A 27,181-nucleotide genomic window follows, 5' to 3' on the forward strand; every position below is an offset into this window, starting at 1 on the left:
TCGGGTATAAATACAGCAGTCTACGGACCAGTCTTCAGTTGACAGTCAGTTAGTCACTCAGATAGCTGCTGCGGTGTATACCATTTGTCAGGCGCAAATAAAAACAATAATTAACTGTAATTCAATTTGTGTTTGTGAAAGGAAAATAAAAAGAAAAAAGGTCACTCCCAATTGTGTACTCATTTGAAATATTAATAAGGTAATTAGATAAGTAAGTAGGATAGAAATTATAATACACTTAAAGCATTTGTCAGGCCCCGGCAGACCGCTGGTGCTGCGGCTTAACACTAAACAAGCACGCACATTCGGTAGTTGTCTGGCACCTTTTTTAAGAGTGCTGCGACCGAATTAACACTTACACATAGTGGCTCTGTATAACTTAACCCTTTCCACTCAGATTAACGGGAGGCCCATTTACTCACCAGCTCCATTTAATTTTAGCCAAATTTGCACACTTCATTTATTTGCCAAAAAAACAAATACTGTCTTTATTTGTAGAATGCTGGTAATTTTTTTCCTAATTCTGTATGAACCAAAGATCATATTTAGGATATAGAAACCAGTATATATATTTAAAAAATTTATTATACATTACTCATAAAAAAAAAATTTTTTTTGGAGAAAATAAAAAAATTGGAATAACAAGATTTTTTACAATTTTTTTATAGAAATAAGAGTATAAAAGTGTTTTATTTACATTGTGTATGTCCTTATATATATATTGAAGTGATTTACATAGCTAAAAGACACAATTTTATGCGGAAAAAAAAATATATTGAAAAATATGAATTTTTGCTAAAAAAAAGTTTTTGTGAAAATATCAGTTTTTGTAGCGACTAATATCTTTTTAGGCAATATTAATTTTGCTGTTGCTTAGAAACCAAATATTTATGATGTAAAGAGAAAAAGTATTTTTTCTTCAAAACTGTGTTAGCTGAAAAACATAAATAAAACAAGAACTAGGCCTAAATATTTTATCTCGCTTGTACGCTACTCCGCTTCAATCACAAGCAAGAATAGGCCTAAAATAATAATAACATAAAATAAACACAAGTTATATAAGAATTTAAACAGTGTTTTTGTCAAAGAACTAGACATACCTCATTACATCTTATAGTTTTTCAGGGTATGGTAGCGTTCAAAGCACTGCCCTGGGTGAAGGCCTGGTTTTCTTGCACATGTAGCACAGAAATACACTGTTTCTCTTCTCTGTCCAGCTTTCCTGTTGCTGCAAACAGCACAGTCCTTGCTGTTGCTTTTTTCATTGGCATAAATAAAATGAGGTTTTTTATCTAGCCTATCTTCTTGGTCAGCTGAAGAAGGACGACCTCGCTGTGAATAAGATTTGTTACGTACACCAGAAACAAGTTCAGTAATCAGCATTTCCCTAAATCTCTTCGAATCAATGGGAGTTTTCCCCTTATTCTGTAAGTCCATGTTGTATAGCAGGAGGCTGTTGACGACACATACTTCCATAAGCCAGAACCACAGTTTTCTCCACCACACTTTAGATTTCCGAACAAACATGTAGGACGAAATGTAATGGTCGGCAGTGTCGACTCCTCCCATTCTCTCGTTGTAATCGCATACAACAACTGGTTTGGACACAATTTCATCTTCTTTTCTTCCCTTCTCTCTTCTTTTTACTAATTGCATTTCCGAGTTATGATACGAACTCATCATAATTACGTGTCTCTGGTCCCGCCACACCAACACCAAGACATTGTCTTTGTGACGGTAGGCTGCTGTCTCATGTTTCTTCAAAAGACCCTTTAGCCTTTTCTTATTTACATTACTGGGATTACCTTGACGATTTGAATTAACTGTACCAGTGAGATGCATTTTCATCTTTAGCAACTCTTGAGCTAATGACAAACTTGTATACAATCGGTCAGTATATATGTGGAAACCGCAATCTGGCCCACATACTTGCCTTACTCTTAGTGCCAACAGCAAAACAATTCTGGTAGTGAATTGCAGGTCAGGGTAAGGTAATATCTGCGATGTAGCTGAGCCATAGTATGGCTCAAACGTGAAAATGTATCCTGACCTGGCATCAGATACAACAAAAACCTTTAGACCCCATTTAATTGGTTTTTTGGGGTTGTATTGTTTGAAGTACACTTTTCCTTTGAACGAAATTGTACTTTCATCCATAGAAAGCTCATATGGAGGGACAAAGTATTCTGTAAACTTAGTCTGAAGGTAAGCAATTATATTCTTTAGCTTGTCCCCTCGTGATCGGGCTGGTTGGGTACCACCAGTACTCGAACAGTGTAAAGTCCAAAATATTTGAAAAAATCTGGTTCTTGAAAATACACGGCTAAAGAATGGCTGATTATAAAGCCAATCTTGTGCAAAGTAGTCTTGCAGCGAGGGTTTAGTATTGAGTCCCATGTTTAGAACCACTCCGATGAATGCTCGTATCTCCTCTAACGTTACATCCGTCCACGAGTGCCAGATTGAATTTTTTTGCAACGGCCTCTTATTAGAAATGACAACCTTAGCATGTTTATTTGTCTCAGTAACAATCGTTTCTAAAAGTTCATCTGTCATAAACAATTGAAAAAACTGTAATGGGCTATTAGGTTTGTAGCCTATTGGGGGTTTGTAGCCAGATTCCAAAGTGTAAGGGAAGTGGGGGAAATCTTGGTCAGTATTTGTGTAAGTCCTATAGTTATGATCTTCATTAGGCTTGTTCTTGGTTTGGATAGGCCTAGGCCGAGCCTTTTTACCCTGTGTGCTAAGACTAGACTTCTTTTTGGTTTTTGAGACTTTAGTTTTTCTCGATCCACGCAAATGTCTACCTGTTGTAAGTTTGGTTGATTGTGAAGAAGGTCCTGATTCAGTACAAACTGGGATAGAGCTAGGTCTCGGTCTGTCAAGTTTTAGTCTTTTTGATTGACTCAAAATATTGGAACAGCTTGGTTCAGTAATTACAGGTAATTCGGTAGGCCCACCGATACTTACATTATGTATTCCCGGTATTTCATCTAATGTGCCAAAGTTTACATCATCTTGTTGAAAAAATTGATCATCAATAGGCCTATGTTCAACAGGCAAATCGGTACTTACATTATGTATTCCAGGTATGTCATCTAATGTCCCAAAGTTAACATCATCTTGAAGATAAAATGGATCAATATGTTCAATCGGCAAATCGGGATCACTATTATTATCACCATCTTCATCACTATTTTCGTCGTCGTCTAATTCTGGATCGGTTGGATCTGAACTGCTATTTGATAATAAATCGTCTTCAAATAACAAACCAGCTATATCAGAATCACTTATATTACTTGTTCCATCAGCAATTTTGCGATTTAGCAACGAATCATCGCCGTCTTCATCCATTTTATGGGCTTATGTAACAAGAACTAACTAACTCAAATCATAACAGTTCAGTCAAACACGAAAATAAACAACTAACTGAAAATATCTGATTGTATGTAAACAATAATAAAAAGTAAAAGTAAAGCACGCAATTCGATAATAACACTCCAACTACATACGGCAGTAAACAAACCAAGCAACATTTAGTAAACAGCTGCCGTGCAGTCAGTCAGCTGCCGCTACAGACAGCAGTTCAGTTAACGAGTGAAGACGACTGACATAAGCTCTAAGATTTAATATTGAGCATTGAATATTTGTTCAAACGGTTCTGAAAAAATTCCCCAGATGGCAGCAGATGTCAAACATCAACCCTAGCGGCGAAATAAATAACTACGTATGTCCAAATAAAAGTACAGTACGTTGTCATAGTGACGGCGGGCCTGGCCCGACATTAGAGTTCGTGCGGCCATGACGCACGGCGGGGCTCCCCCGCCGCTTGAGCGGAAAGGGTTAACATTATATCTCACATTTCACACATTCTACAGGTAGGATAAAATCAGTCTTGTGGCAAAGAATCCATCCCTGAGAACCTTCATGAAAACAGATAAAAATACAAAATAAAATAGATACAGTTAAAAGAAATTCAGATTTAAGAGATGTTCATTGAGATGTTACAACATTTTTCTTGAAATTAAGCAATTAATTGTCAAGTACCGTTACAAGAGTTATTTTTGAACTAATAACAGTCATAATTTTCGAGGAATTGTCAAGTAACGGTATGATTCCTAAGATGTTATTTTAAAACTAAGAACAGTCAAAATTTTCGATAAGTTTAAAAGACTCAACTAGAAAGCTTCTAAACTAAAAAGAATCTAATTAATGGAAATAGTTACACAGGTTAATATAAAAAACACATCTTGTAAGTATTTTATCATTTTTCAGAAGCTTATTTTAATAGAAGGTTTATTAATATTTTCTACAAATGTTTCTGTTGAAAAAAGTTCAAACGACAATTCTCAATAATCTTCAAAAAACATGGAAGCCTACCTGAGTTTGCCAGGGTATGTGAGTGAGCATGACCACGCCCAAATGCAGATAATGGTAGCGTAATGCCTGTGCTGCAGTGCCTCCCAATTTCTGCAGAAAGGCAACCAGATGCTGCAGAGAACTGACACTCTGTGCCCGACACAACAGTGACTCTGCTATCCTGCAAGCTTGGTCACTCGGTAACTCCCTCATCAACTTCTCTGCCTCTCCCTCCTCACCTGTCTCTAGCAACTCCAGCACCAGTTGTCCAATCAGCTGTAACACAGACAACATGACACAACAGTGACTCTGCTATCCTGCAAGCTTGGTCACTCGGTAACTCCCTCATCAACTTCTCTGCCTCTCCCTCCTAACCTGCCTCTAGCAACTCCAGCACCAGTTGTCCAATCAGCTGTAACACAGACAACATGACACAACAGTGACTCTGCTATCCTGCATGCTTGGTCACTCGGCAAATCAACTTCTCTGCCTCTCCCTCCTAACCTGTCTCTAGCAACTCCAGCACCAGTTGTCCAATCAGCTGTAACACAGACAACATGACACAACAGTGACTCTGCTATCCTGCAAGCTTGGTCACTCGGTAACTCCCTCATCAACTTCTCTGCCTTTCCCTCCTAACCTGCCTCTAGCAACTCCAGCACCAGTTGTCCAATCAGCTGTAACACAGACAACATGACACAACAGTGACTCTGCTATCCTGCAAGCTTGGTCACTCGGTAACTCCCTCATCAACTTCTCTGCCTCTCCCTCCTAACCTGCCTCTAGCAACTCCAGCACCAGTTGTCCAATCAGCTGTAACACAGACAACATGACACAACAGTGACTCTGCTATCCTGCATGCTTGGTCACTCGGCAAATCAACTTCTCTGCCTCTCCCTCCTAACCTGCCTTTAGCAACTCCAGCACCAGTTGTCCAATCAGCTGTAACACAGAGAACATGAAACAACAGTGACTCTAATATCCTGCAAGCTTGGTCACTCGGTAACTCCCTCATCAACTTCTCTGCCTCTCCCTCCTAACCTGCATCTAGCAACTCCAGCACCAGTTGTCCAATCAGCTGTAACACAGAGAACACGACACAACAGTGACTCTGCTATCCTGCAAGCTTGGTCACTCGGTAACTCACTCATCAACTTCTCTGCCTCTCTCTCCTAACCTGTCTTTAGCAACACCAGCACCAGTTGTCCAATCAGCTGTAACACAGAGAACACGACACAACAGTGACTCTAATATCCTGCAAGCTTGGTCACTCGGTAACTCCCTCATCAACTTCTCTGCCTCTCCCTCCTAACCTGCATCTAGCAACTCCAGCACCAGTTGTCCAATCAGCTGTAACACAGAGAACACGACACAACAGTGACTCTGCTATCCTGCAAGCTTGGTCACTCGGCAACTCACTCATCAACTTCTCTGCCTCTCTCTCCTAACCTGTCTTTAGCAACACCAGCACCAGTTGTCCAATCAGCTGTAACACAGAGAACATGACACAACAGTGACTCTGCTATCCTGCAAGCTTGATCACTTGGCAACTCCCTCATCAACTTCTCTGCCTCTCCCTCCTAACCTGCCACTAGCAACTCCAGCACCAGTTGTCCAATCAGCTGTAACACAGAGAACATGAAACAACAGTGACGCTGCTATCCTGCAAGCTTGATCGCTCAGCAACTCCCTCATCAACTTCTCTGCCTCTCCCTCCTAACCTGCCTCTAGCAACTCCAGCACCAGTTGTCCAATCAGCTGTAACACAGAGAACATGAAACAACAGTGACTCTGCTATCCTGCAAGCTTGATCGCTCAGCAACTCTCTCATCAACTTCTCTGCCTCTCCCTCCTAACCTGCCTCTAGCAACTCCAGCACCAGTTGTCCATTTAGCTGTAACACATGTAACACAGAGAACATGACTAAATAGTGACTCTGCCATTCTTCAGATATAATGGTAGCGTAATAACTGTGCTGCAGTGCCTCCCAATTTCTGCAGAAAGGTAACCAGATGCTGCAGAGAACTGACACTCTGTGCCCGACACAACAGTGACTCTGCTATCCTGCAAGCTTGGTCACTCCGCAACTCCCTCATCAACTTCTCTGCCTCTCCCTCCTAACCTGTCTCTAGCAACTCCAGCACCAGTTGTCCAATCAGCTGTAACACAGAGAACATGACACAACAGTGACTCTGCTATCCTGTAAGCTTGATCACTCGGCAACTCCCTCATCAACTTCTCTGCCTCTCCCTCCTAACCTGCCACTAGCAACTCCAGCACCAGTTGTCCAATCAGCTGTAACAAAGACAACATGACACAACAGTGACTCTGCCATCCTGCAGATATAATGGTAGCGTAATAACTGTGCTGCAGTGCCTCCCAATTTCTGCAGAAAGGTAACCAGATGCTGCAGAGAACTGACACTCTGTGCCCGACACAACAGTGACTCTGCTATCCTGCAAGCTTGGTCACTCCGCAACTCCCTCATCAACTTCTCTGCCTCTCCCTCCTAACCTGCCACTAGCAACTCCAGCACCAGTTGTCCAATCAGCTGTAACACAGACAACATGACACAACAGTGACTCTGCCATCCTGCAAGCTTGATCACTCGGCAACTCCCTCATCAACTTCTCTGCCTCTCCCTCCTAACCTGCCTCTAGCAACTCCAGCACCAGTTGTCCAATCAGCTGTAACACAGACAACATGACACAACAGTGACTCTGCTATCCTGCATGCTTGGTCACTCGGCAAATCAACTTCTCTGCCTCTCCCTCCTAACCTGTCTCTAGCAACTCCAGCACCAGTTGTCCAATCAGCTGTAACACAGACAACATGACACAACAGTGACTCTGCTATCCTGCAAGCTTGGTCACTCGGTAACTCCCTCATCAACTTATCTGCCTCTCCCTCCTAACCTGCCACTAGCAACTCCAGCACCAGTTGTCCAATCAGCTGTAACACAGACAACATGACACAACAGTGACTCTGCTATCCTGCAAGCTTGGTCACTCGGCAACTCCCTCATCAACTTCTCTGCCTCTCCCTCCTAACCTGCCTCTAGCAACTCCAGCACCAGTTGTCCAATCAGCTGTAACACAGAGAACATGAAACAACAGTGACTCTGCTATTCTGCTAGCTTGGTCACTCGGCAACTTCCTTTATCAACTTCTTTGCCTCTCAATATATTTTTTACAATTGGCTTTCCTTCCTGGCAAAACTTTTTCAACGGCTGCTGACTTGAGGCAATGGACCCTCGCATGTCAATAAAGTTAAAGTTTGACAGCAACCCCATGTCACGATTTTACAAAATTACGCCAGAAGTTAATCAATTACAAAATACTGGATGATTAAATACATTTGCGACGTGGCAAGAGAAGGAATCAAAATTAGCTTGCCTATAAGTAGACCCCCGTCGAAGTAAGAATATAAATGCTTTCTGTAGAAACAGTTATTATTATCAAATACAAGAAAAAAACAGATTTAATCTGCCTCATAACTTCACTGTATCTATCGCAGTTACTAAATCAATAAATAGAATTGCCTTCGTCAATCAGCTCATTGTAGTATTTACATTGTTACGGCCATTTCAGCATCTTCGTTCCATCATCAGACGTTCAGCCTTAGTGGCGTCGTTAATATACAAAAACACAAACTGTCACAAGCGACGTACACATTATATAAACATAAATTGGGGATTTTAAAGAGATTCTGGATAACCAACCAAAAATGTGCAGCAAAACAGGTGAAGAATACTTGCATGTAGTGCCGAATCAATAATGCCAAACCAACACCTCCCCAAATGGCTCCTCTACCAGAATCTCGAGTCTCGGAATCCAAACACCCTTTTTTCTTTACCGGTGTTGATAATTTTGGATCAATGGAGGTGACTGTTGGAAGACGTCACGAAAAATGCTACGGCATAATCTTCAATTGCCTATCTACACGCGCCATACACCTAGAAGTAGCTCACTCGTTGAATATGGCTCCTCAGCGATTTATCGTTCGGAGACCTTGTCCATCCGAGATGTATTCTGACGACAGAAGTAATTTTGTGGCCGCAGAAAAAGAGCTACGTAACGCGGTTAAGACAATCAACCATGTTCAAATCCAACGCACCGTCTCAAAAAACGGAATCATATGGCACTTCATCCCTCCTCATGCGCCCCACATGGGAGGTTGCTGGGAGCATCTCATCAGATCCGTGAAAACTGCTTTAAGGACTGTTATGCAATCACAGTACCCTCGTGATGAAGAGTTAGTGACTCTGCTAGTCAGGATAGAATTTATCCTAAACAGTCGACCTCTTACTCACTTTACACTGTTTCATTTTAACAAATATTGAGTATTTACAATTTTAAACCAAACTTGACTCGAAACTGCCAAAGAAATACTCGAGTTTTAAGGCCGTACTCGACTGGAACTGAAAATCTTGAGTACTCGCACATCTCTACTTTTGATATTTGGCTTGTTTCTGTGTAAAAATACATTGTCATCTGTTTTGAAAGGAATTAGTTGATACAATGCAGGAACTTACCAGTAGAGAGTGTGAGGAGTGCTCTGCTTGTATCATGTTCCTTTGCTGAAACCACTGCAGGCCGAGATGTACTTGGTGGCTGTTGAGAAGCTCCTCAAGCACGGCCCACACATCTTCCAAGCAACTCAACGCACACACTTTCCTCACCTACACACACATGGACACTGTCGCTAAATAGTTCCAAATATTAACACTGAAATGACAAAAACTCACAATGTTTTGATATATCTTATCTTCATTTCACTTGTTGAAAAAATCAAATCTATATTTTCAGTAAATGTTTCTGTAACCAAGTATAAATGTTTAATTAATTACATTTATTAACATCATATTTATTAACAAAGAATATTATGAACACCACCACTGGTAGAAAACAATAATTTTGTTTTGTTTCATTTGTGTTTATATTCTCTTATTCACATACGGGTAATATCTATTCCAAGATTGTACAGTTTTGTTTTCACGCAGAGGTAAATGATTTGATTCGGAATATGATACCAAATTCTTACTTTTATGCAATATAATAAAATGTAGGTATAGGTCGGCCGCTTAGAAAGCGACCTGTGCGCTAATGCTAACCAATGCTAGAGGAGGTCGCTTTCTAAGTGGCCGAACTAAAGTTTTGTTTTTCCTTCAAAGCGTGGTTTTAGCGATTTTTGATCAAATTCAATTTCAAAGAATTTAACGCAAGCCTGTAGTCTTACTATGATGCAATAAACAAAATACAGTAAATGTTTGCCAGGCTTTAACCTCTTAGCTTAACCAAGAACCTTAAACATGAGGCTTAGAAGTTAGTACTTGATAAAAAAATTAAAAGTTGTGTTGGCCAGCTGTATCTCTAAAACATTGACAGCCTAATGGTACAAAACCATTTCTAGTGTACACATTAATATTTACTGTCCCCACAACTTAACTATCATTGTTATTAGTCGTTATCAACGTAAAGAAATTGCAGCATGTAATAGGTGCCTTAACCCTTCAAGACGGTGCTACTAGTGCAGTTTATCATGACATTTTCCAGCACAGAAGCCCAGTTCCGCTTGCCCACTGCCGTTTGATTAATTCGTAAAATCCAACTTGATAGCACTAGTTGTTAAAAAATATCAAAGACAAGACTTAAAAGACAATTAATAAACTGATCTGTATTTAACAAAGGGAATCAATCAATATTTTAAATAAAGAATAAAACATATGTTGTAGGTATCAATGAATTATTCAGAAAGACCATGGCAGGCAATATATTATAACATCTTCTCCCCTCCAAGAGAACTAAGCATTAGAAAATTTGATTTCATTTTCTTTTCTTTTTTTTTGTAGCATTAGTCATTTTTGGTCAAGGTTTGCGAAGGCTAAATTTGGTACTCCCTAGTTACCATACCATAATACTATTATTATTAGTGATTTTCACTTTGAGCTTACGTTTTCTACTCCGTTGTTTGATTTCTTTGAATATTATTTCAGAATACTTCTTAATCCTCTGGTTATCACTGCCGAGTGGCTCCACAAAAGTTTTCCGTTTTTCTAAGCTAGAAACAACTGACTCGATCATTTTCACTTCTAGTGGCTGGTCATCAACCGATTTAACCTTCTTCATATTTAGCTCTTTCTTTTTACCCTTCTCGGAGAATGTGGACTTGAACTGTTTGTGTTCCGTCTCCTCAAAGGCGTGTTTCTTCTCATTCTTCATCTTGTGTTTGGGATCAAGGAGTGATTGCCGTTTGTCTGCCTCCATATTGGCTCGCATTTCCATTGGGACAAGACCAATTATGCATTTGAGCTCATTGATCTCCTGCTCGTGCCGCCACCAGAGTTTCTCAATCTCTAGTTGTTGAGAATGTCTCATTGCCTCCACAGCTGAGTTTGATTCTGAATGGGGCTGGACAACTCCAGGCGGGGGAACTAACGCTGGTGTACTGATCACACTGGCCATCCGAGGAGGGTTGGGTAGTGACTTGCGGGTCGTGGGCCTCAATGGGAACTTGGTCACAGTGTCTACAATCATCGAGTCGTCTAAATCAGTCTCTTCACACCTCTCAACACCAGTGGCTGCCGAGTCCTTAATCACATTCATGCTGAGGCTCTTAGAGATGTTCTAACTTCTGATCTCCATAGCCTTCTTCTGTGAAAAGTCACTTTCTGTTACCACCATGATTGTTAAAGGACGGTCTTTCTCACTCGACAACCGTCGGAAATGTCGACTCACCTCGTCCAGCAAATCCGATTTCTGCTTCGACAGCCTATTGTCCTCAAACTTTGTCACAGTTCTAGACCTTCTGTGCAATTTAGCTGGAATTCCATTACTTCTGCTCGTATCACTTTTTGTGGACTTTTTACTGTCGCTTGACTTGTCCTGGTTGATGATCAAAAGAGGTGATTCTTCTGTAGAATTGTCTGATTTGACCGCATTCGATTCCTGCCCTTTTTCATTTTCAGTCAATTTTAAACTCTTCAAGGCATTGTCATGACTTGGAGGGTACTTGAAATAATCTATTTTCCGTAACAATCCGGTTTCGTAATGATCTTCGACCTTTTAGCGAATTTCCCATATGGGGAATAAGCTATTACCGTAGTACTCATGGTAAGACCTGGACGCGGGACCGATTTTTTTTTAGTTTTGAGGTCCCTAGAGGCCAAAAACACCATCCGTTCAGATTCATATATATATATATATATATATTTATATATATATGTGTCCGTCAGCACGATAGCTCGAGCAAAAATGATCCGATTTTGATGAAATTTGGTACAAATGTGTAAACGTAAACGTACGTTTATTCGAACGAGTTCGCGATCCAGCATGATCAGACCATGGGAACGGGGTTAACGGGGGGTTTTATGGGGTAAAAATAGGTTTTTCCCATTTTTGACCCAAAAAACATAAAATTTAGCAATTTCTTTCCAAACCATTTTGTAGAGCTTAAAAAAACAAATAATTTAGTATATTGAAGCGTTATTATGCGCCTAATGGTTACGGAGAAAATTCCAAAAAATTGTAAATTTAAAATTCCCATGTTATTCTTATGGAGAATAAGTAAACTGTTGTAGTTTGCTTGTTTGTGAACATATTTTGATCAAATTTGGAAAATGTTTTTATTTCTTACTAACTATTCACATTTTACAAAACAAACAGTTTTACCCTCCCTGATGCAGCAAACCTAAGTACTTGTTAAACTAATTCTATTTAAATCGGGAATAAATGCTATATTTTTAAGAATTTTAAGTAGACATTTCAGTGTAAATCCAATCAGTCAAATGGAAATTCGCTTAGTCTGCAGGTTTGCTGCGGCGGGGGTATTTTGTTCTTTCTTCTAGTATATCAATTGCTCGTTTCGTTTCAAATGAACCGACTTTGAATTGGTCAAGAGTGGTTTCTCCATAGTTTTCGTTTTGATAGCATTCTTTTACCATATTATGTAGTTTGTCATTGTTAAATGTTGTCAAATTAAAATTTCCATCTATTCGACCATCAAACTTGGCACACTTTCCATGCATAGTCCAACCTAGATAACTCCATGACAGGATAGGAGAATTGGTAGGTCCTTCTAAGACTTTTCTTGTTAAAATAAGAGCTGCATTGTCTTGTCCGATCAAGATAGAAGGTTTGGAATGTGCTGAAGGAAGGGGGGCTGGTCAATTGAGTTTAGATGAAACCAATTCTGTCTAAGTTTTACTGTGTCAAAATTTTGTGATAAGTGGTAAATCTAGTGGTGACTGTATCCGGACGTTATCAAGGGTGAATACTTCATCCTCGTAAAGTCCTTTTATTTTTAGGCTAACTTTACGAGAGGTAGATTCAAAGTGACATGTTGAGTTTGACCAACAGGTAGTAAGGGGCTCTATATCTCCCTCCACTCCTAACTTGTTGGCTGTGGTAGAGTCAACAAATGATATTGTTGAACCTTCATCCAAAAGTGCAAAGGTATCAATTTGGCCCTTAGGCCCATAAAGAGTAACGGGTCCGGGACATGCCTTAAGCAAAACTTTATTTGTTGTATTTTGTTCTGTGTGTTTACCGGTTATTTCTTTTGTTTTGACAATAGAATAGTCAGAGTCTTTATTTTCGTGAGAGGAAGAATAGACAGGTTTTTTTTTGGTGTACAAAGGTTTTTCAGGTGTAGTATCTGTGTGTAGTAAGCGACTGTGGAATTGTTTACAGTTATTAATACCACAAGCTTTCTTTATTTTACAGAACTTTGTTGTGTGTTGGCGAAAACAGTAGAAACACAACATACTTTCTGCAACCTTCTTCCATCTCTCTGCAACACTGGCTTTCCTGAAAGTTTTACACTGAGCACTTTCGTGCTTTTCGTTGCAAAATATACAACTATTTGGTCTCCTAGTTGTATAGTTTGTTAATACTAACTTAGTATCATACTTCTTACGTGTTAAAGTGTCAGATTTGGGACGGAAATAAATACTCATGAGTGAGCACTGATTTTCTAACCAACTAGAAAGATCTTTTAGGTCTGGCTTACTTAAAGATAATGATCTCACATGCTGAGTCCAATTATATTTGAGATTATAAGGTAGTTTGCCCATTAGTTCCATCAATAACTGAGGGTTTGTCATATAGTGCTCCAATTATAGGATTCAGCTGTTGTAGTAAAGTGGAGGACACAAGTAGAGAATTCTATGAGACCATTGATGTCTTCCTCCTTGACTGGAGGTAACATTCTGGTCTTCCTTTGCATTGATCCCAGAATCAATTCTGGCCTGCCAAACTGCATTTTTAAAGTGGAAATCACCGTATTCAAATTTTTTCCACAAACAAGTAAGGGCCTTACCATTTTGAAAGCCTCGCCTTCAAGTGAATTTCTTACTCTGATGAGGTTGACTTCCTCATCAAAGGAAGCCTTTGTCTTTTCATAAGCGGAATAGAATATAGGCCAATCCTCCGGTTTCCCGCCAAATGAAGGAAGGTGTTTGCGCAAGGATTGAATGGTATTTGACTTATCTGAATGATGGCTTGTCTAAAAGAATCCGCTAACTTCTCTACTGCTGAAGACACAATAGCTGATGATGACATTTGAACGACATTGGACTCTTGTTCTTTGTCATCAAGCCATTTTTCAACTTTGTTATGGGACTCTTCTTCTAAGTCATCATTTAAGCCTATAATAGATCTTACCTCTGAAAGTGAGTCTTGCCTGCTACTGACCGATGCAGACTTCAGTTCAGCCCTCACTTCCAACAATCTTTTCTGGCGTTCTAGTTCCCTCTGATCAAATTTTCTTTGTCGTTCCATTTAATCTAATTTCTTTTCACGTTCCATTTCATATTACTTCTTTTGACGTTTCATTTCATCTAATTTCTTTTGACATTCTATTTCATCTAACTTCTTTTGAGGTTCCATTTCATTTAATTTCTTTTGACATTCCATTTCATCTAATTTCTTTTGACGTTCCATCTCTTTTAGTTCTAATTCTTTTTCCAGTCTGTTCATTTCTCCTATTTTTTCCAATTCAATTTTGAATCTACTGCGGTGACTTGCTTTTGAAGATTTACTAGTACCATGAGAACATGATTTCTTATTGTCTTCTTGGTTTTCATTATTTTTTGTAGGGTCTGAATTCCTTTCAGTATTTTAATTGGGGGAGTATACCTGTCAGGTAATTTCTTGACTCTAGAAGATTTCCTGGTAGACATATTAGCGAATTTCCCTATAGGGAAGTAGCTATTACCGTAGGTGGCACGGTAAGACCTAGACCTGGGACCGATTTACTTTTTCATTTTGATGTCCCCAGAGGCCAAAAACACTATTCGTTCAAATTTGTATGTATGTATATATATATATATATAGACATATATGTATATATATATATATATAGACATATATATATATATATATATATATATAAGTCCGTGAACGCGATAACTTGAGTAATTTTTGTCCGATTTTGATGAAATTTGGTTTAAAGGTGTAAAGCGGGATAAACTTGAATGAGTTCGCGAACCAGCACGATCGGACCATGGGAACGGGGCTTTACGGGGGGTTTTATGGGGTAAAAATTGGTTTTTCTCACTTTTGACCCTCAAAACACAAAATTTCCCAATTTCTCTTTAGTCCTTTTTAAAGAGCTTAAAAAAACAAATAATTTTGTATATAAAAGTATTTTTGTTCAATTATTAGTAACGGAGAAAATTAAAAAAAATTTTAATTTTAAATTCCCATATTATTCTTATGGAGAATATTGTCAAATGTTGTAGTTTGCTTGTTTATGAATGTATTTTGATCAAACTTGGCAAATTTATTTATTTTGTACTAAGCTATCAATATTTTACTCAAAAACACACTTTATTAGTTTCCTTGTAGCAGCAAACCTAGGTACTCGTTAAACCTAATGTTATTAAAATATATTTAACTGAAAATCAATTCAGACAAATGGAAATTCGCTTAGTCGGCAGGTTTGCTGCGGCGGGGGTATTATAGTTTTGGCACCAAATGTTAAAAAATATCAAAGACAAGACTTAAAAGACAATTAATAAACTGATCTGTATTCAACAAAGGGAATCAATCAATATTTACAATATTTTAAATAAAGAATAAAACATATGTTGTAGGTATCAATTAATTATTCAGAAAGACCATGGCAGGCAATAAATTATAACACTAGTGTTGCAATTGTCCCAGCTGGGTGGTGACATGGTAACTGGGTTGACTTAAATGTTCAGCTGACGAGTGTAACTCTAAGGCCTTTTAACATGGGCAGGTCCTGTTTGTGTACAATCCATATTAAACATTTTTTAATATGTGACTTAGTTTCGTAATTGATTTTAGGCTAGTTTGCAAGTTAAGTTGCTGGGTTCTGTATTTATTGGGAATGTTTCTTGTGGCTGCTACAGATGTAGGTCAATGAGTTCAGGCCACAGGAATTCAGGTGACCCAGACAAAGGAGGTTTGATGATTAGTCCTTTATCAGCTTAACACTTATACCGGAAACCCGGTCTGACAGGCCCACGGGAATTTAAAAAAACACATGTTGGCAAAACTGTTTACTTGGGGGATTCCATTCCCCCAATACCTTCCCACATTTTCCTACCCTACCTGTTATATATTTTTGTTCATTTTGCGTGGGTGCTGTGACCTTGACAGGTTGTCTGTTCATAACATGGCTGTCTCAGAAGCCATTGGACATAAAATACAGCGTTAGTGTATTTTAAAGCGGGGTCTCACAGGCCCAGGGTTTCGGATTGTGTGTTTCTAAGCGGGGTCCATTGTTTTCAAATGGGATCTCACAGACCAGGGGTTTCGGTTAGCGTCAGCCTGGGTAGGATTTCGGTATTAGTGTTAAAGGATCGAAAGTCATGGACACATTTGTGAAAATTATATGCAGACAGACAGATATAAATGAGGCATTTTAGACCCATGTATGATAATTTTTTATTGGTTTCACCAAAGGAACAAATTTGAACGGAGGGTGTTTTTGTCCACTGAGGACCTCAAAACAAAAAAGTAAATCGGTTCCAGGTCTAGGTCTTACCATGAGACCTATGGTAATTAAATATCTTACTAGTCTACTTAATTGCTAAGTATTACAAGAATCATTTTAAAACCGGGTGAGTTCTAAATAGATAACCCTGACAATAATTTTAGATTAATATATTTGATTCGACTTATCAAGTATGAAGTATCTTCTGGAAGTACTCAGTCTTTTGATAAAACTCTTTTAAAATAATATTAATGTTATTGTAAATATTTTATAGCTTTCGGGAGCTGACTTTGTTTAGTTATTTACAGTTCAACCTCTCCAAAGAAATTTCCCTGACTCACAGCCACGTAAAGTTGTCCATGTGACAATTCAAAAAAGGTCCTGCTGGCAATATTCAACCCTTGTTATGAACTAACCCTGGGCTTTATTAGGGTCAAGGCTAAAGCTGAAATTACCAAAAGTTGAGTTCTTTGAATATAGAATGGCAGCACTTTGTCTAATACAGATTCAAATTTACTATGGGTACCAGAGTTCGTTGCTTAGGCCTCCTTGAGGAACCATCTTACCATAGCCAAGGCATTATTCTAGTTTCTACTAAAGGTTTTGAATTGTCTCAATCTGCGAGTGTTACCAGTAAATATTTCTTGCATTTATTAGTTTTATCTGATATTAGGCAAGTTTACTTTACCACTTGTAAACTTCTGAATTTAGGAATTTAAATTTAAGAATTTAATTAAAATAAATATATGTTTACACACTGTGCAAGTGAGTGTGTGTCTGGATTTCTTACTGTTAGGCCAGGCCTCTCTTTTTCTACTCTTCTCATAAGCATAAGATCTCTTATTAATTGTTTCCAACTCCTGTTTTCTATATTTATTCTTTAAACTCGAGGCATTTTCTGTCCTCCAACAAAACTGATTAACTGTTTACATTGAACATTACATTTACACCTTCTGAATATTACAAACATCAATATTTACTCCCAAAAAAGCTTTTTATAAACAGCTGTTTTTTGGTTTTTGAATTTGTTCTATGTAATTCTTATTGTACTATTATACAGGGTGTTTATTTTAAAACTTACATCTTTATTTATGTAAAAACCGCAATAGATAGAAATATGCAGTTTGCGGGAATTATCTATTGACGTAGGGGGCCCAATTGTTTTGAATTCAACGTTACATTCACATTCCCCCCCTCTCCCCCCTGCCATCAACTTATTTTTTTAAATAGCAAGGTACCACTTGTGACATATCAAATGAAAGAGCATGAAAAAATAAAATGTTTGGTGAAAAAAAATTGATAATCGGCTCATGAATTTGTGAGATAATCCCCCTTTCCCCCTACCCGTTACTTTTTTTTTTAATAGCAAGGCACCCCTTGTGACATATCAAATGAAAGAGCATGAAAAAAGAAAATGTTTGGTGAAATTCATTTTTCATTTGATATGTCACAAGGGTTACCTTGCTATTATAAAATAAGGTTATCGGTAGTGGGAAAGGGGGGTGGGGATTATCTCACAAATTCGTGAGCCGATTTTCAATTTTTTTTACCAAACATTTTATTTTTTCATGCTCTTTCATTTGATATGTCACAAGGGGTACCTTGCTATTAAAAAAAAAAAAGTTCCGGGGAGGGAAGGGGGAATATCTCACAAATTTATGAGCCAATTTTAAAATTTTTTTCACTAAACATTTTATTTTTTCATGCTCTTTAATTTGATATATCACAGGGGGTACCTTGCTATTACAAAAAATAAGTTGGGGGCAGGGGGGAAAGGGGGGAATGTGAATGTAACGTTGAATTCAAAACAATTGGGCCCCCTACGTCAATAGATGATTCCCACAACTGAATATTTCTATCTATTGCGGTTTTTACATAAATAAAGATGCAAGTTTAAAAAAAAAAAACACCCTGTATATATATCACTGTAATCTAGTGATAAATATGTAGCCTAATGGATTGGTAAATTGCTTTGTACATAGGATAATATGTTTTTGTAATGTCTGTAGTCCTGCTGTCGGTTTCTGAATGTTCATGTACTGTTGTAAAGAATTTCTAGTGTCTCAAATATAATCCGTTTATATCTTAAAGTGTTTTAATCTTCTACCACAGATCACACGACTAAAACTGCAAGTATTCTTATGGAGAAAAATCTTCATTTGAGAGTGCCTAGCGCTCTTAAGGGTAAAAGTTTTCAAATTCTAAAACCTTATTGCATAAGTACAAATTGAGACAAATTTGTTGACACCTCAAACATTGAAATTGGTCCAGAAATAAGGGAGAAGTAGTGTTCACAAAAAACGGCTTAATGTATAATAGATATAATAACTAGTGCGCCTATTGCTCAAATTTGAACAATGGCAAAGTATTGCAGGCGTTATTTCAAACAGTCATAATTTCCGATTACTTAAAAAGAGTCAACTCAAAGATAATGTAATCAATCACTCCACTCCAGTTATCGAAACTGAAAACGAACTCACTCTGAAAACTAACGCTCTTGTGGATATCATGTGTTTACTATGAACAGCTGTTTTAGGATTCAATTAATACAAATGCTTCGTCTGTTTAGGTAAACAAAATCTTTTCTTCATAAGAAATATATTGGGATTTTGATGGCCTGTGGGGCAAAGCCCGAGGGCTTTTATTACAGGAATTGGTGAAAGAGGGTGTCTACACAAAAAATACTTTATGTTGAAACATCGTTTGTAAAAATCCGTCCATTATTAAGGGAGGAGTAGTGTTTCGGAGTAATCGTCTTCACGTATTATTATATAAGGATAATAGATTCCCTATATGGGAAATCGGGTAATAAAACAAAATAACCTAAAAATATGTGTTGATATGAAAATTATAAAAAATCCTGGGTAAAAGGGTTCATTTTTGTTTGAGGACAGGTACTGCTGCAATATAGTAAGAACCCTATACCATATCAATCTCAAATTTAGCATACTTAAAAGTGAATTATGTAAACTGACAGTTCTTACACTTAAAGTGGTGCGAACACTAGTCTCCAGCTGCTTAGCCTTGGTCACGTCTGTGTGAGACAGAGAGGAAATGTCAATAGACAACAACACCTGTAGTTCAGTCAGTGTTCCCTCAAGACTCCACAGATCCTTGTTGGCCATGATTAGCTCATACAACCTCACTGGGTCCTTGATGTTCTGGCAGTACCTCCACCCATCTGGCAACATATAATCTCATAATTATTGTCTGTACACAAGCTCCAGTGCCGAATAAACAAGCTCAAGTTCAAATCCGACACCAGTTTCATTCTTAACTTTCTCTATTACTACATGCCAATTATAGCAACAAATTAGAGAATCCAAAGTAGTCTGATTTTAGTGGATCTACAGTTTAATTGCAATCATATAAATATCATGTAAGCTAAACCTAAAACAGTTAAGTGATGTTTCTGGCCTACCTTGAGCACAACAAAGCTGTTCCAACAGCCAACATTGGAAGTCCCCAAAGCGAGAGTCACTATTGAATTGCTTCTCTGGTATGAGAAACAGACTGTCCAGACAAGTTGACCAGTCTTGTTGTTGAGCCATCATATCCAGCCACAACCACAACCTCTCTCTGTCCAGTACTGACTTGAGTGTCACTAGCATACTGTTGTTGTCATACAATGATGCCAGAACACCGACACCCGGAGTCTGTAGTTGTCTGTCAAGTGCTGTTGTTATCATCACACTTTTAACACCTTCTACACAAGGTTCTATGCAGTGAATTTTTTCTACGACCAATCCTAATAAAGGATTTCTGGCCGCTAGGTACTTTAAAATTTCTTGCCTCGTGTCTTTTGACTTCCAGTTGTCATTGGTCTTTCGTTTACATTTTTCTGTTTCTAGAATGTTGTTAGGGTATGTCTTGATGATGGTCAATCTGATTTCTTTGTTGATTATAATATCTGTAATATATTTTTAAAACATAGTTATAAATAATTGAAGTATTTAAACAAATTAAACCTTTAAAAACAGAAAAAATACAATAATAATAAAATGCAATATCCATGCTTTGCAAAATAGGGTCCATGACTTTTGTTTTCTCATAAGTTTAACGATGACATTTTCATTTCCTAAGCCTCTAACCGGTTATTGAATAATCATACTCTTCTCTACTAGACAAGAATTTTAAAGCAGCATGCTTGCTGTTTTTATGTACAGTACAATTCGGACAACAATTAATTGCCAAGTAAAAAAATATTTTATAAAACTCTTAAGTCAGTTTGTCGTATTATGCATTAAAATTAATTATTAATTAAAACACTTCAATATCTATTTTGAAGTTTTGCTAAAAGACTGGCATTTAATCATTACTGGAAGACTGTTTTGTTTTCAGTATTTATTTTAACTTAAAGTCATATGTTCAAATTGTTTAAAAAAATGTTAATAAAGTTTAGTCTGTTGTTTTGTTTTGCATTGATATTGAACACACTCTCATTTTTCTCCTTAAAATTAATCTAGCATTTTGTCATTTCTGAATTTAATTCACTACCAAAATCGTTCTTGATATCACAATTAATCGAGAATCACGTACAGTGACGACTACAAGTTAAAGTTACAGATTTAGAACTTAACTCACAAGTAATCACTATCCATTGAGTTTAAACATCTGATAAATCAGAGCGACCATGCAATTTTTATGCAAAAGTAGACATCCCATCTATTTGAACCATTTGTAACTAACTTTTCATGAAAATAAAACATGGTGGAATGAGCCATTTTTCGATACTAATTTAGTTTATGTTACTTTATAAGATTCTATAGATTGGTATAAAATAAGTTCTACTTTCAGTTTTGGTTGATTATTTAAAAGGTTTGCGTATTTGACCGAAATTAGTAATTGACATCCTCACTCTATCAGTGGCATACAACTACGTTTATGTCTTTGGTATTCAATTACGTTTGTTTGTATAAAACTGGCTACAGGGGGATGGGTTGTCAACTCCTAGGCTAACATGACTAAACCTCCAATTGCAACTATCTATGCAAGTAAAACTCTACTAAAATGAAATGGCTGAAAGCTGTATCTGTAGCTGTGCTGCCATTCGGGAGTCATTGTTTAAGCTACAACTTTTGGTTGACCGATCAATCAATTATACACAAGGTCAATGATGCTTGAAGGATTATTGTTGACATTTTATATCACAATTAGTAAAAAAAAAGTGTTCACGATGCTTTGGAATCTGGAGACTGATCCCGTCTTTATAGTCCAGTCATTAAAGAGAAAATATATAGTGGAGGTTCAACAAAATTGTTTCAAAAGGTTTCTTAACGGATTTCATTACTTTCATACCTCCTTACAACACAGAAAAAAGTCTACCGAAATCTGACTTGGGGAAGTACCACATATAAGGTTATTTAAATTAAAATAATCATTGCTAAAAAAAAAAATAGTAAAAAAAATTATTAATAGATATAGGGTGTAGTATATCGTTTTTAATGTTTACAAGGGTGGGGAATCTAAATCTGCAACCTAAAATGTGATTTGACCTCATTTGACCCCACAAAATGGCCACTAAAATAGATTCATGGAGAAAATATTTAAATAAAACAACTTTAGATATAGGGTGTAGTATATTGAATTCAATGTTTACAAGGGTGGAAAACTCAAAAATGCAACTTAAAATATGATTGTAACTAATTTAAGGTCATAAGATGGAAGTTACTAAAATACGCTCCATGGAGGGAAAAGTAAAAAAAAAAACTTACCTTTAGAAATATGTTGTAAAAAGACGATTTTAACTTGTACAAAGGCCAGTAAACTAAATATTCAACTGAAAATAAGATTTTACATCATGAGACGGTGGCATAAGATGTAATACAGGGGCACATGGATTATTTTTACATAGAACAAAAATATTAATAAATCTCATTCAATGAACACACGTTTTTAAAAGGGAAAAGGGTACTTGGTCCTAACCTTAATCGCTCCTTACTCGTTATACACGCTCTTTCCGGATGTAATACCACATGGAGACCCTATGGAATAGGAAAACTTTCAGTTATGAATGAACGAATGAATGAATGAATATAGTTTATTCCAAAAAACATTGGCTACAAACTGTGATTATAAACTAAATAAAGTATATTAGACAGAGACTTTTGTCACTAAAAGTATATATACGAGTTTGAATAAGCCAAAAAATATAACAATAAACTCACCAAGACTTGATTTTTATTTATTTATAGTTATGAACAAATACCATGATCTCAAGGAATTCACTGAATGTCAAGCGTAAGCAGGGGTGTCATTTGGGGGGGGGGGGGGGGGGGCTAGAGAAAGAAATATGCTGTACTAGCTAATATAAAAATATTTTCTCCTGTCAAATCCTAAAAAGGGCAGACAAAAAATCTGCCTATTCTTGTACAGTAATTTGAAACAAAAATATTATTTTTTTAGTGTCTCTGCAGCACATTTTGAGTTTACATAAATTAGTAGTTTTGTTATTCATTTACTTTTCAGTTTGGTTCTGTACGATCAACCACTTACTACTTTTAGTTTATATATCCACAATCATGCAGATTTTTTAAAGAAGCATTGCTTTGTCATTTACTTAAATGTATTACCTGGAAAAAATATATATACAGTAGAACGTCGATTATCCGAAGCCCGGTCATCCGAAACGTCGGTTAACCGAAAGGAAGAAAGAAGCAAAAATCAATAAAATTGCGCGCCAATCACGACTGGCCGTAGCGCTACGCCACCGCAACCCGCACGGCTGCTAAGTGGTGAAAGTCTAAATATAGCTCAAAGGTCTGCCCCTCCCCCTTCCCCCCAAACCCCTACTTCATTCAGTGTTACACCCGCTCACTTCGAGGTCATTGCACAACCCCTCCCTCCCTTCTATTGTTTTTCATTGCCAGTCACTAGTCAGTCGCCGGCGACTGCTTTGAGTTGACCTATTCTGTTGTAGCAGCTAAAAAAATAGGTTAGGACAACTACCTCTTGCTTATTTCTACAATGTAAAAATATTAATATTTGTATTACTGTAGAATCTACAGTAGTAAATATATCCAGTATTTCACGTAAACACAAGTTACATTTTAACAAATATTGATTTTTTACTAATTTAAACCAAAATTGACTCGAAACTGCCGAGTTAAAAAATAAGCTCGAGTTTCAAGGCCGTACTCGACTCGAATTTGAAATCTCAAGTACTCGCACATCTCTATAATTAATCAAATTTATATTATTGTACAGTATCCACGGACGCGAAATCGGCAAATCGCCGCCGGCCGCTATCCCTTCACGTCATTTCCCGTTCCCCGTATTTTTCCCGTCAATGACCAACTATCCGAAAAATCAGTTATCCGAACAACCCCAATCCCCAATTAATTCGGATAATTGACGTTCTAATGTACGTCTAATAACACTAGTAATAATATATTTACACTTATACTGTCAACTCACAAGATGGTAAATATATATGAAAGTTGGTAAGTGGTGATCGATTTCGATTGGACACTCCAATCATCATCAGACCCAATAGGCTAATGAATATGGGTTTTTATACATTACTAGCTGTAACCCGCGGGCTTTGCCCCGTTTAACTTCTTAATTTTCAAGATGGCTCAATCACGTCCTGACGTCCTGGTTGAAGTTTGATCGCTACGCTCACTCACGTTTAGGTTAGAGCTCGTTCGCTGAACTCACTTGCCTTCAGGTTAGCTCGTTCGCTACGCTAACTCGCCTCCAGGTTGAAGTTCGTTCGCTAAGCTCACTCACCTTTTGGTTGAAAATTAGCTGTTGTCATAAATGTAAAAGAAATAATAGTGCTGCACCCTGTTGGTAATCCTTGTAACTTTAATGCTATTGAACATCATAGAACAGAACCAACTTGTTTAATTGAAACAGCTATTAAGATTCATTAATTCCATTTAAATATGAGTACTCATAAGGTTAACATGGGAAACTCCAGAGCCACTGGGGCGGATCCCAAAGGTCGGAGGGTAAAATCCTTTCTTAGTAAGCGTCTACTACCCAAAAGGAAGATGCCTGCCAAGTTTCAGGTTCCTAGGTCTTATGATTTCTGAGATTTCGTGATAAGTGAGTGAGTGAATGAATGAGTCAGTGGTATTTGAGCTTTATATATATAGATTCAAGCATTAAAATTATACACGTGTATCAATTTTACGTAATTTATTTTTAATTTTGTAGACTAACTTTTTAATACAGATAAATAGAACCTTTTGCACTTTTGTGTCAAAAAAATTTGATAATAAATATATTGATAAAAAATTTTGATTTGTTTTAAGTACTTAAATAGGTACTTGTGTTTTATTTAAAAACCAAAATAAACTGTTATAAACTATAGGCTATAAATACAACCTCTTCATTGATATAGGTCTAAATGTTGTAAAAGAGAAATTGGTCTAATAAGAGAAATGAATCTAATAAAGAGAAATGAATCTAATAACAAACATAAGCCTAATATTAATACATCAGGAAAATATTGATCACGTTTCTTAGATGACTAACTTACCAACATATTATTATGTTTCTGTCTGTTGTCAATAATTGTCAGTTTCATAAATTTTCTGCCTAAATTTAGATAAATTTTACTCAATTTGGTTTTTTTTCGAGGTGCTTTAGACAATTAAAATAACCTTAAACCCCTCTTTTTTCAGGCAAAATTAAACTGGGGGTTATTCCATACCCCCCGGTGTTTGCCCCCCCCCCCCCCAAGGATTTGGTGAAATGACGCCACTGAGCGTAAGCAAATTGAGCTGTCTGGTAATAAGGCCATTGCAACTATATACGGTTGCAAGAATGGGTCAGAATTGTGTACGTGTCCAGGTCTTACCATGAGACTTACGGTAATAGCTTATTCACTATATGGGAAATTTGCTAAAAATGTTACAAATGACAGATATGTACCGTCTACTGTTCAACACCTCAGTCCATTTAAACAACATTAAAGGAATGAATTGTTTTCGGTTTTATTTATATTAAAGCGTCTGTTCATTGAATTCAATTTATTACTATTTTAAAATATCATTATTATATCCTATGTGCCCCGTTATAAATAATCCATGTGCCCCGTATATCCCATCTTACGCCACCGACAAGTTACATATTTAGTTTACTGGCCTTTGTAGAAATTAAAATCGACATACTACAAACTATTTCTAAACATAAGTTTTTTTTTACTTTTCCCTCCATGGAGCGTATTTTGGTGACTTAAATCTTATGACGTTAAATTAGATACAATCATATTTTAAGGAGCATTTTTGGGTTTCCACCCTTGTGAACATTGAATTCGATATACTACACCCTATATATAAAGGTAAGTTTTATTTTAGTTTTTTCTGCATGAATCTATTTTAGCGGCCATTTTGTGCGGTCAAATGAGGTTAAATCACATTTTAAGTGGCAGATTTAGATTCCCCACCCTTGTAAACATTAAAAACGATATACTACACCCTATATATATATATTAATAATTGTTTTAACTATTTTTTCTCGGAGCAATTATTATTTTAATTTAAATAACCTAATATCCGGTACTTCCCCAAGTCAGACTTCGGTAGACTTTTTTCTGTGTTGTAAGGAGGTATGAAAGTAATGAAATCTGTTGAGAAACCTTTTGAAACAATTTTGTTGAACTTCCACTACTCAATGACTGGACTATTAGGTGAGATAGAATCTAAATATAACAAGATTAGCAAACAAACTAATCTAAAGCTAGAAAATCAGTTAATAACCACACAGAAAACTGTTTGGTCAGAACAATATGTGAAAAACCAAATGAAATCTAAACAATACAATAGGTTGGAATAGAACAAAGCTGAGTACAAACAAAATGGACCATCTTCACAACATTGTTACAATGTCCGCAAAAATCCCTCAAACACCATAGATCTGCCATCGCTAAGAATTAACTTTAAACAAAGAACAGGTCAATGTTAGCTTGTAACAAGTTGTAACAACTTGTCACAAACTCTAAGAGTCCTGATGCAGCTCAAGAGGAGTTCACCCTCTATGGCAGAACATAATGGGAGAGGTTCACCTAGAATAAGTGGTTTCATGGAAATGTTTTGTTGTCAGTCAAAGATGTACCTTTTCCGGTGATGTCTTCAAGTTTAAGAAAGTCCTTGAGAAAGTCTCCAACATGTTCTCTGCTCGAATCGCTGACATCATCCAAACTAAACTCACTCTCAGTGCCTTGAGTGTTGGTGATGTGGTCGATGTAATGGTGGAGAATGGCAGGAATCACCAAACACCCGTCCACTGTTCTCACAGAGGCTTCAATATACGCTGCCATGCGAGAGTCTATCTCCCTGTCCATACCTCGGCTGGGGAGGACCTGGCTCAACAATCACCATGTTTAGTAATGCAAAGGGTCTTAACAAAGTCAACAAAAAAACAAAGAATCCTTTTTAATAACAATTCATAGGGGGTTTTTGCTTTACTGTCTATTTCCTGAAGTTGTATGCATTCTTGTAAGGAATTAAAATAAAATAAAATAATACCCCCGCCGCAGCAAACCTGCCGACTAAGCGAATTTCCATCTGTCTGAAATGATTTTCAATTAAATCTATTTAACATTATATTTAACCAGTACCTAGGTTTACTGCAACAAGGGAACTAATAAAGTGAGTTTTCTAGTAAAATATTAATAGCTTAGTACAAAATAAATAAAATTGCCTAGTTTTATAAAAAATATATCTATAAACAAGCAACTATAACATTTTACAATATTCTCCATAAGAATAACATGAAAATTTTAAATTTTCTATTTTTTGATTTTTTTCCGTTACCAATAATTGTAAAAAAACACTTTAGTATACTAAATTATTTGTTTTTTTAAGCTCTTTAAAAAAGTCTAGAGGGAAATTGGGAAATTTCGTGT

At 37.0% G+C, this 27,181-nt stretch overlaps 1 protein-coding gene across 1 annotated transcript in view; it reads right to left on the reverse strand.

Moving 5' to 3' along the window:
* The window catches only part of LOC128998798 (zinc finger FYVE domain-containing protein 26), a 199,775-nt gene that overhangs the window by 136,302 nt on the left and 36,292 nt on the right, over positions 1-27,181 (reverse strand). Inside the window, exons 5-9 of the mRNA XM_054425158.1 lie at positions 26,389-26,635; positions 19,745-20,233; positions 19,308-19,504; positions 8,894-9,040; positions 4,381-4,635 (exon numbers count right to left, since the gene is read on the reverse strand). Coding sequence (XP_054281133.1) covers positions 4,381-4,635; positions 8,894-9,040; positions 19,308-19,504; positions 19,745-20,233; positions 26,389-26,635 — 1,335 coding nt within the window. The remainder of the gene's footprint in view (positions 1-4,380; positions 4,636-8,893; positions 9,041-19,307; positions 19,505-19,744; positions 20,234-26,388; positions 26,636-27,181) is intronic.

This window comes from Macrosteles quadrilineatus, unplaced genomic scaffold (assembly GCF_028750875.1).
Source record: "Macrosteles quadrilineatus isolate MER2022 unplaced genomic scaffold, UCM_ALF_1.0 Scaffold_1__1_contigs__length_201487025, whole genome shotgun sequence".
NCBI lineage: Eukaryota > Metazoa > Arthropoda > Insecta > Hemiptera > Cicadellidae > Macrosteles > Macrosteles quadrilineatus.